The sequence below is a fragment of the Alligator mississippiensis genome, chromosome 1 (genome assembly GCF_030867095.1).
Source record: "Alligator mississippiensis isolate rAllMis1 chromosome 1, rAllMis1, whole genome shotgun sequence".
NCBI lineage: Eukaryota > Metazoa > Chordata > Crocodylia > Alligatoridae > Alligator > Alligator mississippiensis.
Window position 1 is genome coordinate 172783896 of NC_081824.1, and position 15642 is coordinate 172799537.

Consider the following 15642-nt stretch of genomic DNA (forward strand, 5'->3'; position numbering starts at 1 on the left):
CGAGCAGTTTGTTCATTATTCATTGTACATTTTCTGTAAAACAGAGGGCTTATTTTTTTAAATATTCACCGCACAGACATCCATTAGTCACTGCATTATTTTAGCTTCTGAATACTTGTCATTCCCAATGAGTTGTTTGCAGACTTTCCCACACCCTCAAATGTACACATCCAACTCTCCTTAGTCTGGGTTATGTTTACAATGAGGGTGACAGAAGCTGTCATTATCTTCTCATTTTTGTGTGCATGGAGGTGAGCATACCAGGGAGAAGAGGTAACTAGAGTCCTGCGTCTTGGTGGAAGAAGTTTAACTCACCTGAAGTGTAACTGCAGCTGAACAGTAGTTCAAGAATTATTAGAGGACATAGTTCAGGAAAGGGCCTTCCTCTTTCCTGGTGGAGCTCCACTTCCATTCTCTTTTCTACAGAGCTCTTGTCCTCAGTCACAGCATTTTTTTCTGCTTGCCACGCATTCTCCAGCAGCTAAGCACAGTCCCTTCTCCCAGTGTCTGGGCAACTAATTTGAGTTCTACCCACACTGAACCACTGAGGCAGCACAGATCTTTTAATGTCTTCCTTGACACTAACATCCTTCTATCTGATCAGTGGGAATACTTCTCTACACTGCCGTTCCTTCAGCCTTGTCTGATATCCAGTGTGTTCTTTCTGACAATAGTTATCAACATTTTATGGATTTGCCTCCCTTGACCTGTGCTAGCAAGCTGTAAAAAGTCTCCGGTTGGCAAATCATGTCACAGATCTGATAAAGTAGCCTCTTGGCCTATAGTTAACTTGCTGGTTCTGCTGAACCAAGCAAAATATGGATCACAGCTTATGCAAATGTGACGATGACTACAGGTTTATTCAATTCAAACTAACATATTGAAGGCTTTGCTGCTGTGGTCAACAACTATGCAAATTCTATAAGTTAGGCAACATCCAGCTTGGTCAGTGATTGGGAATCAACAGTAAAAACTCACTGTGCTCCAAGAAGTTGGCCTAGTGATTTAGATGTATACATACATTTAATTTTAGGAGACTGGAAAAGAAGAGATTAGTCAGAGATATACAGGGAGTTGGATCATTTTTTCCCAAGTTCCATGGTGGCTTTGAAGGCTAAGTATGAAACAAATCATCTTAAAAATGTTGATTTCAGAGGCTCTTTTCGACTAGTAGGAAACACATCTTTTATAATAAATGCATGAATTTTTTCAGTGCTTCATAAGGAGAACAGTAGTCCAGTCCTGGTAAGTCAGATGTTTGGGCAGGGAGAAGACTTGTCATTATTAGGTCTCTATCTAGGTGTGTAAGAATGATAGATTCAGACAAAGGGAGATGTATCCAATTTCTGGACTCTTTTCAGTCAATGTGAGCCTTCTGCTACCCTGCTCATGGCTCTCTCCTGACCCTTGTTAAACTGTCCCCTTCAAAAACTTCTGGAATAGGTGATATCTTGTATTGTTTCCTCCTCTGTCTATTACCTGATATATTACCATGGTCTAGTTGCTTAAGACAACATTTTCAAGTTTCCATTATTTGGCGATGTTTTAGTTTTAGGGTTCCCAGTTTCAGACACTTTAGGACTTGATCCAGATCCATGCATTCCACAGAACTTCCACTGTTTTCACTGGGAGTTGCAACGGACCCCTTTGGCTTAATTTTATCTGCATTACCAATTACTTTCAAACAGAGTCGTGGAACACACAGAGCGATTCAGCCATTTGCCCGGTATTCTGAGATAGTCAAGATCAGAACCAAGACTAGAATGCAACAATTCCTTCCTCCCAGTGACAAAGGAACTGCACAAGAAAAACTGATATAATCTCCTGAGCTGTGCAAGAATCCTGTATAATTGCCATTCTTGAAGTAGTTCATTGCTTTTCTTTTTAAGAAGTCTCTATTTCAGTAAATAGCAGTTCTACCACCTGTGCAGCACCTGCAGTTAGTTGAGAAAGTATCTGTGTTCACCAAGATCTCTCCTTTAGTTGTACTGATTATTTAATAAAATACCAGCACTGAAACTGTTTAAAAGTTCTTTTCACATACAGGTTCCATAGTGACCAGCTGATTATTGAGTGATCATTTTGCTGTAGGACTTTGTAGTACATCACACTTTCAAACTGCACTGCATCTTGGTTTACTTTGGTAAGGAGCTAATTGTGGCTGGCTTTCTATGTTTACACAGGGAAAACAGTGCTGGGTAGACATATCTAAGCTAGCTCTAAATTTGGTAATTTGGGGACCAAAAGCTAGGGGTATAGTACCAGCAGAACTAATTAACTCAGGTAAAGTGCTGCCCTAATGCAACCATACTATTTCTGGTACCCAAGCAGACATAGTCAAAGGCATCTCTACAAGGCTTTGTATTGTTTTGTGTAGACATTTCTTTAGATCAGGAGAGAGCATAGGATGCCATGCTCCCTTATGGCAGCTATATTTGGGCTAAGGCTGACTGGGAGATCTAATAGCTGTGGAGGGGGCATGTCAGACCTGCACACTAGCAAGTGTTATGGGGAAGTTCTGGCCACACATTTTTATAATGATGGAGTAATCCCCAGTGATCTCATTACTATACACTAGTGAGCAGAATTACAAAGGATCGCGTTTACATTATGAAGACATCCATGCACACCTTGGGGAACTCAATCTAGGCCTTTGGTTTGGGCCTCTCTGGACAGAAAAGCTAAACACGTTTCACCTCTGGAGTGTCTTACATAACCTTTTTAGTTAGCTGACTCTTCCAAACATTGCATTCTATGGTGAGCTTGTGAGCACCTTAAAGTGAGCATCCTTAAGATGGATATTATCATCCCTATCATCATCATTGTTATTACTATTATTACGAAATATGGAGTCAGAGACATGAACTAAATTGCCAGCAGCCATGCAAAAATTCACAGGTAGTCAGGATTACAACTCTGTAACACACAGGTAAGCGATAGGTGCTGAACCTTTAGATGAAGATAAATCTTTCTACTTGCTGCAAAGGTAGCTGCCATTTTTGAGCTGAGATGCCACTCTCTGCCATGGAGACACACACACACTGGCCACTTACTCTTTCATGAAGACGTACTCTTTTTTGTTGTAATCTTTCAATATAAAAATCTGTAGGGTGGTAAAAATATCCAATGTATTGTATGTATTTCATGATCACTGTTAAAAAATAAATGCTCATTCTTTGTAAACTAGATATATCTATTGGTTTGTGTGGTTACTGTTTCTCAAATAGAAACCTGTTTAGTCTACTGGAAACTTATAGAAGCCATGTAAAGAGTTCCTAAAGTGGCTTATTTAAATTTTCCTTGGCACAGAGGTGCACAAAAACAAAAATGTTGGGTGGATCATGTTAAAATGTTTTCTAACTTCTGAAAGGCTTTCAGTTCTGATTCACTCTAAAGTGCTGACCTAAGATTCCATCCGTTCATAGTTTATAACTGTGTTTGCCCATGCCGAAACGTCGGCCATAACAGTTTATGTCAACTTCCCCGTGGCCCAACACAGAATGTGCAGGCCTTTCCTTTAAAGCCCTCAGAATTTATATAACCCTGCAATTGTAGCAATGCAAATTGTGGCTCTGGTTACAATAACAAGGGTTTAGGGAACGCAGAGAGAGATTGTAACTGCAAAGGCATAAAAGCAAAACAAAACAAAACCCCACATGCTGTTTTAATTTTCAGCAGCCACATGAGAACTGCCCTCTGGTTCCTGGCTATAAATAAATCTCTGCCGTCATAGGAAGACAGCAAACAAAACAATTCACATTCCTCCCAAATTTTCTTATGGTTAAAAAAAATAAAGGAAAGGTAAATGTTTCAAAAGCAAAGTGTGTCTGTGCAGAGGTAGGTTGAACACTCAAGGGGACTGATGTTTGTATCAGGCAAAGAAGTGTCGTGTTAACCCGTCCTACCTCCTGCCTCTCTGCAGGCACATCTCCGACAGCAATGGTGGGGTGTGCAGAGTAGTGTCTGTTGCTACACCCTGTTTTGGGACCTGGCTCTGCTGGTGGGTCCTCTGTTAGGAAGATGTAGTCATGGTTCCATGCTTGTCCAATTTCTTCTATCACCATTGGAAGATACAGTGTTTGTGCCACTCCTAGGCTATACAGGAAAGCAATGCTCCAGATTATGCCTGCCTCCTGTGAAAAGTTGTGGGGTGAGGGAAAGGCTCCTTCTTATTGTCTTCCCAGAATTACAGATCAGGGTATGATCTTGCCTTTATATTTTTCAGAGGCAGTTTGGTGAGAGATGAATTAGCATATTAGGGACTATGAACTGACTTTGGGAGGAATTCCACTTCAGGAAGAAGATGCCCAAAGAGAAGATACCTGCCATCTGAAACCCTACATACTGGGTACAAGCAGTGAGGTAGGGTGTAGCTAGACCTCGAATACCCATTCATTCCAAGAAGGAAACCAGTCAGGAAAACTGCAAGAAGAGGCTTTGCAGGGCACTTTGTTCCCCATTAACACATTCATGGAGTAGAGGTTTTGGGAGGATGCTGGACAAATGGAAGACATAACAAAGGGGAATGGAAGAGATGGAGATGAGTAGGACAAGCAAAATGTTCTTTACCTTTATCTCTATCCACTGTAGTTCACTAGAAACTATTACAAAGAGGAATCCAAAGAGGCTTCACTTGAATTCAGATCAAGACTAGATGTAGACAATAGCTCAGATGATGGTAACAACATTTTTTTTTTAAATATGACCTTTAGGTACCACAGCAGTACTGTGAGACCAACTTATTTTAGCTTTTTTGCATGGTGGAAATTCCACCAGATTATCCATTGCCACTGTGTTTTGACCATCACATGGTGCATTTATCAGAGTCAGAAAACAAGGCTGCAAAACCTTGGAGTGTGTTGGTTATGGGAATTTCAGGAAAGGGGAAGAGGAAGTTCAGGTGTGTAACTCTAATTTGGGTCTCTGTTGTTAATAGACATCCTTGTGTCTGCTTCTTTGTGATCACTGGTCTGAAAAGCCAGCAGTTTCTTACCCTGAAAGCAGCCTTAAAAAGAAGAGAAAGCAGGAATAGATGAAACAGAATTACTGTTTACATATGCAAGTCTGCGGTAATTAAAAGTATCCATGAAAGAGAAACACAGTGCAATATAATAGACACTTCACACTTACACACAAACTGCCCAAGTCCAACTCAACCTTTTTCTGCATAAATAGCACTTACACAGGTACGTTTAGCTACTTAAGTGGCATTGTGGGCCTGTTCTGTAGATTTTGTGCTTTCTGCCCCCACAAGAACACAAAGTAATTCTGTGTCCATAACAGAAAAACAGAGAAGAGCCCTCCTACATTTTAACTCATTGGCTTAGTGGTTACCATATTTGCCCAGGCTCTAGACCCCACTTATTTAGGTTCTAGACTCAGAAGATTTCTAACCTAAATCTCCCATTCCCAGCAGAGTCTCCTAAATGCTAGTCCATGGGCTAAGTGTTGGTAAGAGCACCCTACACCTTTCCTGTTGAAGGAGACTCATATGAAGGACCAGAAGGAGAAAGCAAGGCATAGGAAATGTGGCTCAATAGGTTGGGCATTGCCCTGGAAAGTTGGGCAGCAAGGGACTCTGCCCCTCTTCCTGCCCTTACCTTAAATAGTATTCCTAGACTGTATATTTAATAGTCAATGGATAAAATGGGGAAACAGCATCTGGATATTTTCTGCAATTTACAGTAAACGCTACTAATCCCTATAAAAGGGAGTTGGACTGGCACAGCATATTGTGCCCAAATCAAGGTGTATTACAGAATATATTATCTGCATTTTACCACTTCTGGCCACAGAAAGCAAAAGGGGCACACTTCCATAACAGCGGGGACCATGTTTCCCATTTTTGAGGAAGGGTGACAATTTGAACCCCCGTTTTGCAATAGCAAGTTAATTCTGTGAGCAAAAATGGGGTAATTTTCATCACCAAGTTTTCCCTTGTGGTAAGATAGCTGGAGGTGTAATTTCTCAGATTTTCATTTATGGTTCAGCTGTGGGCACAAACATGTCTGCACTCAAAAGTGGGCATAGAACCTATAAAATCTGTTTCCCATTCTCTTGCTCTCACATTAAACCATCCTTCCTCCCAAGGAGGTTTGGTTTCAAATTAAACCTCCACAAAGAGTGAGATGCTTTTTAAAAAAAAGCCAATATATTCTTCTGCAGCCATCTAAATTCATCAGTAGAAATACTAGTGGCTAATCCACTAGCTGAAAGTCTAAACAAAGGATTTTAATTCTCTCTATTAAAATAGGAAATGGGTTTTATATACCAGTGCAACACAGAGAGAGCAAGTGAGTGAATGAATGAATACAGCTGTAAGGTGCTATAAAGTTTTTATTTCAGTGTGTTTGAGATGACCAAGTAACTCATAAGTGCTTGTGCCATGAGTGAGTTATATAGGTCATCCCCAACAAATGCTAGTAAAATACTTCACAGTCCTCTCATATCAGCAAGATTGTATTTATGTAATTTAATTTTGTTTATTCATTTATTTATTTACTTTTGCCTTCCCTCGTATCCCCCACTTTGAAGTCCATTAGCTACTATGGAAACAATGTTTTAATTAGGGCAGGATTTAGTTTTAAGTATAATATAAAGCCAGGCTGTATAATCATTTGAAATGTATGAGAGTGTATGACTTTGTAATGATTAATATGAGCACAGATGTGGTTTCTAAAAAATGTAAGGGGATTCCTATGGCTCAGGTTCTTAGATACTGTGGTGGTGAGAGTGATACAAAGACACAGGACGAGAACCTAGTACTTTTATGCACATTAATACACTGTTCCACCAGAAAATCTACTGAAATCAGCAAAACGGCTTGAGAAGTCAGGAGCATATCTATGTATGGGAGTCCTGCTGGGTTCAGCCTCAACTCTGATGAGATTACCTCTCAGTTGAAGCACAATGGGACAGAAGCTCATGAGTAATCAAATCTGCTGAGGACTATTAAGGCAGACTGAATTCAGAAGATGATCTAAGTGAGAGGTTAGAAGTCAGACAAGGTCTGGGAACTGATTCTTCACACCAGTGAGCTGGAAAGACCTACCTGGAGCTTCATGGCAGGAGGGGAAGTGGTGAGGCCTTAACACCGGGGCAGGCAAATATTTTGCGCAGAAGGCTGCTTATTGAGTTTCAGCAAGCCATTGAGGGCCACATGACAGGCAGCTCAGGGCAGATTAATATTAATTTTCTAAAATTTTTAGGGGCCCCGTGGGCCAGATAGAATGGCCTGGAGGGCTGCATCTGGCCCCTGGGCTGCATTTACCCACCCTTTCCTTAACAGCAGGTCTGATGGTGCACCCCTGAAGATTTTGGGTGTGGCTTATTGCTACTTGTCTTGCATTAAATTAGCCTAGTGAGAACCTGGGTAAATGCCCTGGTTGCACTCAGGACAGCTGTGTGTGCATGTGGTAGAAGTCCAGACTGCAAGACCTGAGTTTAGGAAGGAAATAACAAGCCCAGGAGAGAACTGAAGGAGCTGAAGACCAGTTTTGATTTAAATTGATATTAAATAGTGTATTGTTGCTAATAAACCACAAAACCTCTGAAAAGGGATGTAGTTCAATGATGTAAAACCTTATGTATAGTTTCTGAGGAGCTCAGGAAGAGCAAACTGGAAAGGCCTAATGGTGGATTAGATGTGTCTTTCCATCTGGTGCTTCTTCAGTCTATCTTAGTGTCAAGTGAATCTTAGTTTAGTTTCTAACGGCCAAATAGGTATGTCATAAAAGTTGCTATCACAACTGGCAACTGCAGAAGGCCAAGAAAGCAGAATAGGACACAGAAACAAATCTGCCTTCTTAGCTTTAGAAGAGGGCACTGGAGAGCAAGATTGAGGAGTTAGCGAAGTTTGAATCTTTTAGGGGAGCTGAAGTACTGTTGAATGTATTGCATCTATTATGGGGTTAAGTAGAAGAACTTGGTTTCAAGGGTTCTGAATTTTTACCATATTGCTATACTTCCATTAAAATTGATGGTGTTCCACCACTGGAAATGTAGGACCAGCTTCTCATTTCATTACCCCAATGTGTCTGTGGTTTCCAAGAAGTTAACATGACTAGGAATGATGTGAATGCATTCATATGGGAAAACACTCCTCCAGCTTTAATGATGTTTCTTTTAAAACAGATTTGTGAAATGTCAAGGACACAGAACAAGGACAAGGTCACTTTCATGGCATTTCCTAGAATGACAACACCATAGCAGTATTTGGAGACTGTTTAGGGACCAAATCTTTGTCTTTTTAAAATACTAAGAAAAAAAATTGCAACATAACTTTTTCAGTCTTCACTTAAATCCTGGAAACAAGTACTTCTCTGTCTGAAGTAGCTGATACTTACAAGTTCAAAGAAAGACAGAGCTAATTATTCTACTCCCAAAGGACAAACATCTTTGTACATCTAATATACCCTCCAAGCAGATAAAGTTAGTTTTTGTGACAGTTTAATTATACAAATACTGGTAGATAAATGGATTGCACAAAAACCATAACCTGCACTAAGTTCACTGGGAGGTTCCATATTAGTAATGGCATTCCTAACCCTTTTAAAGTTCAACATGTGTTTAAGGGTGTAGTTACATGTTACAATTAGCACGTACTGACTCTAAGGAATGTTAGGCTGTGCTAAAGTTAGCACATGCTGTGAGCAGTCACTTGTTAAGGGTTAATACCCCATCTAACCTACACAGCTCTGACCTGCTGCTAGAGGGCTGGTTAGCAAGGACATGGCTAGGAGCTGCTAAGTCTGCTCCATGCCTGCCTGCCTCTTTGCTCTCTAACTGCAGTATAGGCCAGAGGGAGAGGGTGGCAGGTGTCCCCCAGCCTCCCCAGGCCATTTGGGTTACCCCCCTAGTGGCACCCATGCTACCTGGATCACCCCACACTCCCCTATCACTTCTACCACCCTGATCACCTGGCAAGTTGACTGCACCCCGGTTGCTCAGATCACCTCACCCCTGATCACTCACCCACAATGATCACCTCATGGATTGCCCCCATGCTGCCCTGATTGCTCCCTGCACTCCTTTTGGCCACTTTCATTGTGCTTCCTGTTGCCCTGATTAACCTGAAAGCATCAATGGGGTTCCCCCTTCCTGCCTGCTCCCAGTCTGCCTGCAACCCATACCACTCCTGTGCACCCAGATGCAGCCAGTGCACTCTTGCCAGGACCCTCATCTGTCCACTCACCCTCCAGTCCATCCCTCTTCCCCAGCAACTGTCTAACAGCTCTGCACAGGGGAAGGGGGACAGGTATGTGAGGAACTGCTAAGCAGCTGTGGGGCCCAGCAGGAGTGGCATGGGCCCAATTGGGGTGCACAGAGACTTGTCAGACCCACTTACAGCCTCCCAGCACTGTAAAATGGGAGGAGGAGCTGATCCTTGGGACCTATGCCAGTTGTTACAATGTCACCATTAAATGTGCTTGATACAAGGGGACTAAATGGCTGTAACTCAGAAAGAAACAAGGTTGTAGCTGCAATGGTTTTGCTACACTCAGGTTCCTACAGAAGTATGTATATGTAACAGTTGCAGGGGTTTAGGTTGTAGCCGTGTTGGTCTAAGGACATAGGCAGACAAGGTTCCTTGGGTGAATTTGATATCTTTTATAATAAAAGATATCAAATTCACCCAAGGAACCTTGTCTGCCTATATGTAACAGTTGCATGGTACCCACTTCTTGTTATCATTTGACATTGATACAGTTATTAAATCTGTCTATATATAGGCTGTAACTTCTCTGAAAAGCAAGTGAATCAGTGAATATATGCCTGGACTTTCTACAGCAACAGTAAACAATTTTTTTTTTTTTTTTTTTGTAATTTATTTCTCCAACAGAACACTTCCACTGGCACAAAAGCTGTACTAACTTATGTGAAGGTGGGTCCTTCCTACACAAGTACTGTGAGGGCCAGAAAATTAATGTATGGTTGCAAACAACAGGAAAGAAGAAAGGACATCAAGTTCTATAGGAGATCATCCAGGTTAGTTCTAATTTGCTTTTTGTGTGTATGTGTGGTCCTCCTCCACTTAAATCCTTATTGCATCCCCTCTACTGAAGATCTCATCTATACAAACTAATGGGACTCCATTACAAGACAGTCTTCCATTTACTAGTTACCACATGCTTATCAATTGTAGGGTAGACAGAGCTAAATACATCCTAGTAACTGGATAAAACCACAGGCAAATTGAGTTTTTAACTTTGGTCCCATCTACACTACAAATTTTAACCATGTTGCAGGTTGGCTAAGGGCATATATTAAAACGTCGTGTTGGTTATAGCTGTTGTGTAATTGGGGTTGGTTTTAGGTTAAACTCTCTCTTTTAAGATAAGAAATAAGTTTGCTTGAATTAGTAATTTAGTAACTTGATTGACTGTGTTTTGGGGGGGGCGGGGTTGCTTACAATAGGTACCAATGAAAACAAAATTTCTTCCTCTCTAACCCCATGGGATAATATCTGTCTCTTTTCCATGTTCTTCTCAAAAGACATTTTGACTCCAAAAAAGCTTTAATCTGTTAGAAGAGCCTGTGTTCCTAAAAGGGCTATGGATTCAAGCTCTACAAAAAGTTTAATCTAATTAATGTTGAAGAAGTTCAACATCTTCATAAATGATTTGGATGATGGGACTGAGTGCACATGTAGCAAATTTGTGGATCACCTCAAGTTCAGTAGAGTGGCAGACACCCTAGAGGGAAGGGCTAGGATCCAGAATGAACCAGAGTGGCTGAAAAATGGTCCACAATTAATCAGGTGAGATTCAACAAGGACAAATGCAGTCTTGCCCTTGGGATGGAATAATTGCATGTACAAATACAAACTGAGGAATGATTGGCTAGGTTGCAATCTAGAAAAGGACTGGTGGTTGCAGTAGACCATGCACTGATTATGCACCAACAGTTTATCTTGTTGCAATAAAAGCCAACAGCATTCTGGGTTGTATTAATAGGAATGTCACTTACAAATCCATGGAAGTGACTGTGCTGCTTCTATTTAGCACTGGTGAAGCTGCATCTGAAGTACTGTGTCCAGTTTTGAGCCCTGCACTTTAAGAAGGATGTGGACAAGTTGAAAGGATTCCAGCTCTGAGCAATAAAAATTTATTAGGGGCCTGGGAGCAAGACTTACAAGGAAAGGCTGAAAAATCTAGGGTTATTTAGCCTGGAGAGGAGAAGACTGAAGGGAATGTGATGACATTCTTCAAATATCTGAAGGGCGATTTATAGAGAAGATGGAGATGGGTTTTTCTCTGTGCCTGTAGGGGACAGGAAGGAACAGTTCCCTCAAGCCACAGCAAAGGAAATTTAGGTTGGAGACTAGGAGGAATTTTCTGACTATGAGGGTAGTCAAGCATTGGAACAGATTATCTAGAGAAATAGTGGAGCAGGTTGGACAAGCCCTCCTTTCCTATCATTCTGTGAACCCAAATATCTCAGAACTGGTGCTGGCCTTTAACTTTCTTTGGGTTTTCAGCAGGAATCATATAAATGGCTGAAATACCTTAAGGAGAATGGATCTCACATTATCTTTGTCATGTGGGAACTGAACAATTGTGATGAAATGTGGCCCGATCCTACATTTGCCCTAGAGAATCTAGGGGAGAATCAGAATCCCTACATTAAATGCATGCTGCTTTCCTGGCACATGCTGAATCTCCTCCTGGCTCGCATTGTCACTGATGGAATTCAGCCTTGCAGGCAATGGGTGTGCCTCTTTTCATATCCCAGTCACACTCTTCACTCAAATTAATGCTTTTTTCCCCCTTAGAGTAGCACAGCCTTATTGTTAATCACTTGTACTGCTCAACACCCCTCTCCAGCATAGAAGCTACACATTCCTAATCCCCTTAAAGCCAGCCTGCCAGCCAAGTATAACAAAGAAGCTTTAATACCGTTTTTTTTTGTCCTTTCTCCCCCAGCACCCACATTCAAACAATTTTCCAAGTGTGCAACTCAGCACCTCTCTTCCATGAACATGGAGCCACCTTTCTGTAGGAACCCTGTCACATTTCCAGGACTCCTCTGTATACAGGAATTCCTGTAAGGAAAGCCAAGTGTTCTTCAGGAAAGTGTGTGTCATAAACTGGGATAACTTCTATGTGGTACAAGTCATGCCATGTCCAGGAAAATCAGGGTGGGATAAATGTGGAAGAATTAAAAAAAAAAGAGGAGTTTGGCAGCAGAGAGCTGAGACTAAATGTCATTTACCATCAGTTGCTATAATAAGGTCAGCTGCTTTCCTAATAGAGCACAGCTTCTTAGAAAGGGATTGGCTCTTCTAATTGTTTTGCATAGGAATTCGAGAAAATATTTGTAGTTTGGAATTTATGTATCACTTAGTCCCAGCATGAAACTTTCTAACCATTCTCCAGAGCAGGGGCTATAGACGGATGCTATTATTCCCACTTCGCAGATGTGTTACCGTTATAGAGTTGGTGGGTCAGTTGCTGGAGCCTGCTCCACCTGCTTTGTTTCACCAAAGTGGTAGAGAGGATTTCAGTTAAAACTTCACAGACCCAACTATTTGGACAGTCTTTTTGAATGGAAGGGAATTTCTACATGGTGTGGGGATAGTATATAAGTGCTATATTTCTTAACTTGGTCCCCAGGATAACACATTAGGGACATTAGTTCCTTAGGTAAAGGATGTGCAGCTGAGGCCCACAGATAGCTGAGTGTCATTTATAGCAGCTGTGAAACTGCTCTAAGTTGCAGCAGAGGCTAAACATGCCCCTGAACAGTAAGCCACAAAGGCAGCTTACAGCCACCTTTGCATTTTCTCATCTGGTCTTGTTCAGAGTTGAGCTCTACCAAAATAAATCATGTGGCCTCAAGTCTGAACCCAAATTAAAAACTGTTCCCAATGTGGGAATAAATGGAAACTCTAATTCCATAATGAGATGTTCTCAGACATTTCACTTATTTATTGTTTCTAGGTTTTGTGTACATTTTTACATTTCAGTTGTTTCTGCGAAGACACTGCCATGCTTCCTTTGCAAGTGACTGGACACACAGGTGGAGCCTTCATTAGTCTCTTGTATTAGCTGCTAATTTTTTTTTTGTTGCTCTGGATTAGCACCAGGCAGGTCTCTGAAGGGTAGTCCTCCTAGTCTGAATAGGTCATGAGCACAATACGAAGTATTGCATGTGGTAGCTAGTGCTAGATTACATTCTGGATCTCCCACTTTCCCCTTTCTTAGGGAGAGCTGCTCAGAGGCCACGTCTATAATGCTGCTGTAGTACTCCCGAGAGCTTTGCTGAGAAAGACCCTCTCACTTTGCATGTGTTAAACCCAGGAATGAGGTGGGGAAACTGTCCTGAGGGCACCTTTCTCTGCTCCTCTTGAGACCTCTGTAAGTGCTGTGTTTGCCTCAGATGGCTTCAGTGCCTATTTCTGGGCTTGGCGTGGGAGGAGTGGGAGTGGGTCAGTTAGGTATGCTGTGCAGTGCTCAAAGAGATGCAGCAGACAGGGTGTAGATATGCCCAAAGAGAACAGTTTGCTCATGCTCACAGTTACATTCTCCTTTTCTAGGGGGAGGAGAATACTATGTGGAAGCCAATACGTGGCAGTCATGGGGGGAAATGATAGGGAGCTTCATTTTACAAAGCAATGACCTGTACAGCTCTATCTTTGACTTTCCTTTTGCCTCAGAGCAGCTGTAATCCAGTTATATTGATGAGACAATTTCCTTTTTAGAAAAAAAATATTTTGTCTCCCCTTCCTACTGCCTCCTTGTCTCTAAGTCTTGCCCCTCCAATAGTTTATAAACATTTTGGCTGGCTAAAAACAAATGGCTGCCCTTCACCTTCCCCATCTGTTTCCCTTGCATCAGGCTCAGTTTCTATCTCAGCAATGAGCCACACTTGCCAACAACTCATTAAATCTAAATAGATAATGGATATGAGGGTTAAAACGGGTTTAAGAAACAAGGTGGGAAATGAGCCAAGAGTGGAACAGAGAATTCAGAGAGAGGAAGCTGCAGTGTGCAATATAGAGAGGGACTCAAAACAATACCTCAGATCCCAGTGTCCTCTTGGACATAGATCTGAAGTTGGTAGCTGGCCCAAATGTCTATAACTACCTAATCCTAAACCCTGGATCTAAACATCTCTCCATGTGATCTAAACTTTGGATATATTCAAGTCTGGATATGATTTTTGTGGTTCAGCCCCAACTCTGAGCCCAGAACAGACTTTCATTAATCAGAACAATCATTGGGATAGCATCTCTCCATTGGAGCGGCAGAGAAACTTCCTTGTTGGTATCATGAGGACTGTTACAAATAATTAGGTATCTGGTATGTTGACTTGGATTTGTTCAAAGGACATTTTCCAAATGTATAAGCCCAACATTTTGATTTACTTTACAATTGTTATGAAGCTAGAGTGATCTTGGGCTTTAAAATGCTTTTTCTTTTCCAATCTACCTTTTTTCCTCTCTAAGAAAATGAACCCCCAGAGATAATCAATGCTCATACTAGACTTCAACAAATAGTACTCATTTTTACTTTTCTAGTAGCAACAGTCAGCTAAGAAATTCTGTACTCAGTGGTGTATTGGTGTCAGTAGTAGTGCAGGAAAAGTAAAGCTGTAAATCCATTTCAGTTTCAAATTACTGTCAGTAGATATATGTTCTAGGAGAATAACACACAAACATATGTATGTACATACACACACATACATGTGTAGATTCAGCAGCACTTACCCACTGGAAAAATACATATCCCATTAGTTTTCATATTTTTGAAGTGTCCATCTCCTAAGAAGGCTTATGAGATGGCCTGAGCAGCACTGTCTACAGCCTAAGTTGATTAAAGTTCAAGTATGCTCATATCTGAGACTCTGGCTTGATCCATTATATAGAACAGGGTGAAATGTTTGAATATGGAACTCAACAGTTCCTGACTTCGAGGATATTTCAGCCCGCGTGTGCTACAAAAGTCAATGGGAGCAGGACCAAGTCCTTGGAGTTCAGGTTTTGGCCTGGCCCCAGGATTAATAACAACAACAACACTAATAACAACAATGCTAACTAAAAGAAACTAGATGCACATATATATTATTCCTGTCTTACTAAGCAAGTGTCCTTCCCAAAAGATGACAAAACATCTGGGGGTAACATAGTGAGGGAGGCAGGGATTTCCTGTACCTATCCAAACATAATGTCACCTTTATTGTTCCCCCTGATGGTGGCACAAGATCTGCTGTTCTGCATGTGCTCTGTGTATTACAGCCAGGAGATGCTTGATCCTTTTCACATTTTTGAAAAGTGGAAAACAGGCAGAACCAGTCTCCACAGAGGAAAGATTAAAGACTTGCTAATTCTGCAGCCTGAGGTGACTGAGCAAAAGTAGTCATTGATCCTGTTATCAACATTTGAGAGATGGTGTCAGACCCAGACATGGCATTTAGCCCTGCCCACAGAGCTGTGTAATGTAATCTCATTGTCAGATGGAGCAGGCAGCCTGGCACTGGGTCTCCATTCACAATAGGCACCTTTGTTCCCAGATTAATGGATGTGTGTCCCTTTGTTTTGATAGCTGATCTAACAAACAATTTAGATCTCCAAAGGCAGTGATGTCTGATAGAAACTGTTGCAGGACATTCAGTGAAAAACCATGTGTGTGTGTGCATGGA

General features: G+C 41.5%; 1 protein-coding gene across 4 annotated transcripts in view; it reads left to right on the plus strand.

The window, feature by feature from the left end:
* DAAM2 (dishevelled associated activator of morphogenesis 2) overlaps positions 1–15642 on the plus strand; it is a 308724-nt gene that overhangs the window by 35837 nt on the left and 257245 nt on the right. For all 4 annotated transcript variants that reach the window (XM_019483066.2, XM_019483067.2, XM_014598043.3 and 1 more), the window contains one exon: positions 9842–9987. In XM_019483066.2, coding sequence (XP_019338611.1) covers positions 9930–9987 — 58 coding nt within the window. In that variant the 5' untranslated portion in view covers positions 9842–9929. The remainder of the gene's footprint in view (positions 1–9841; positions 9988–15642) is intronic.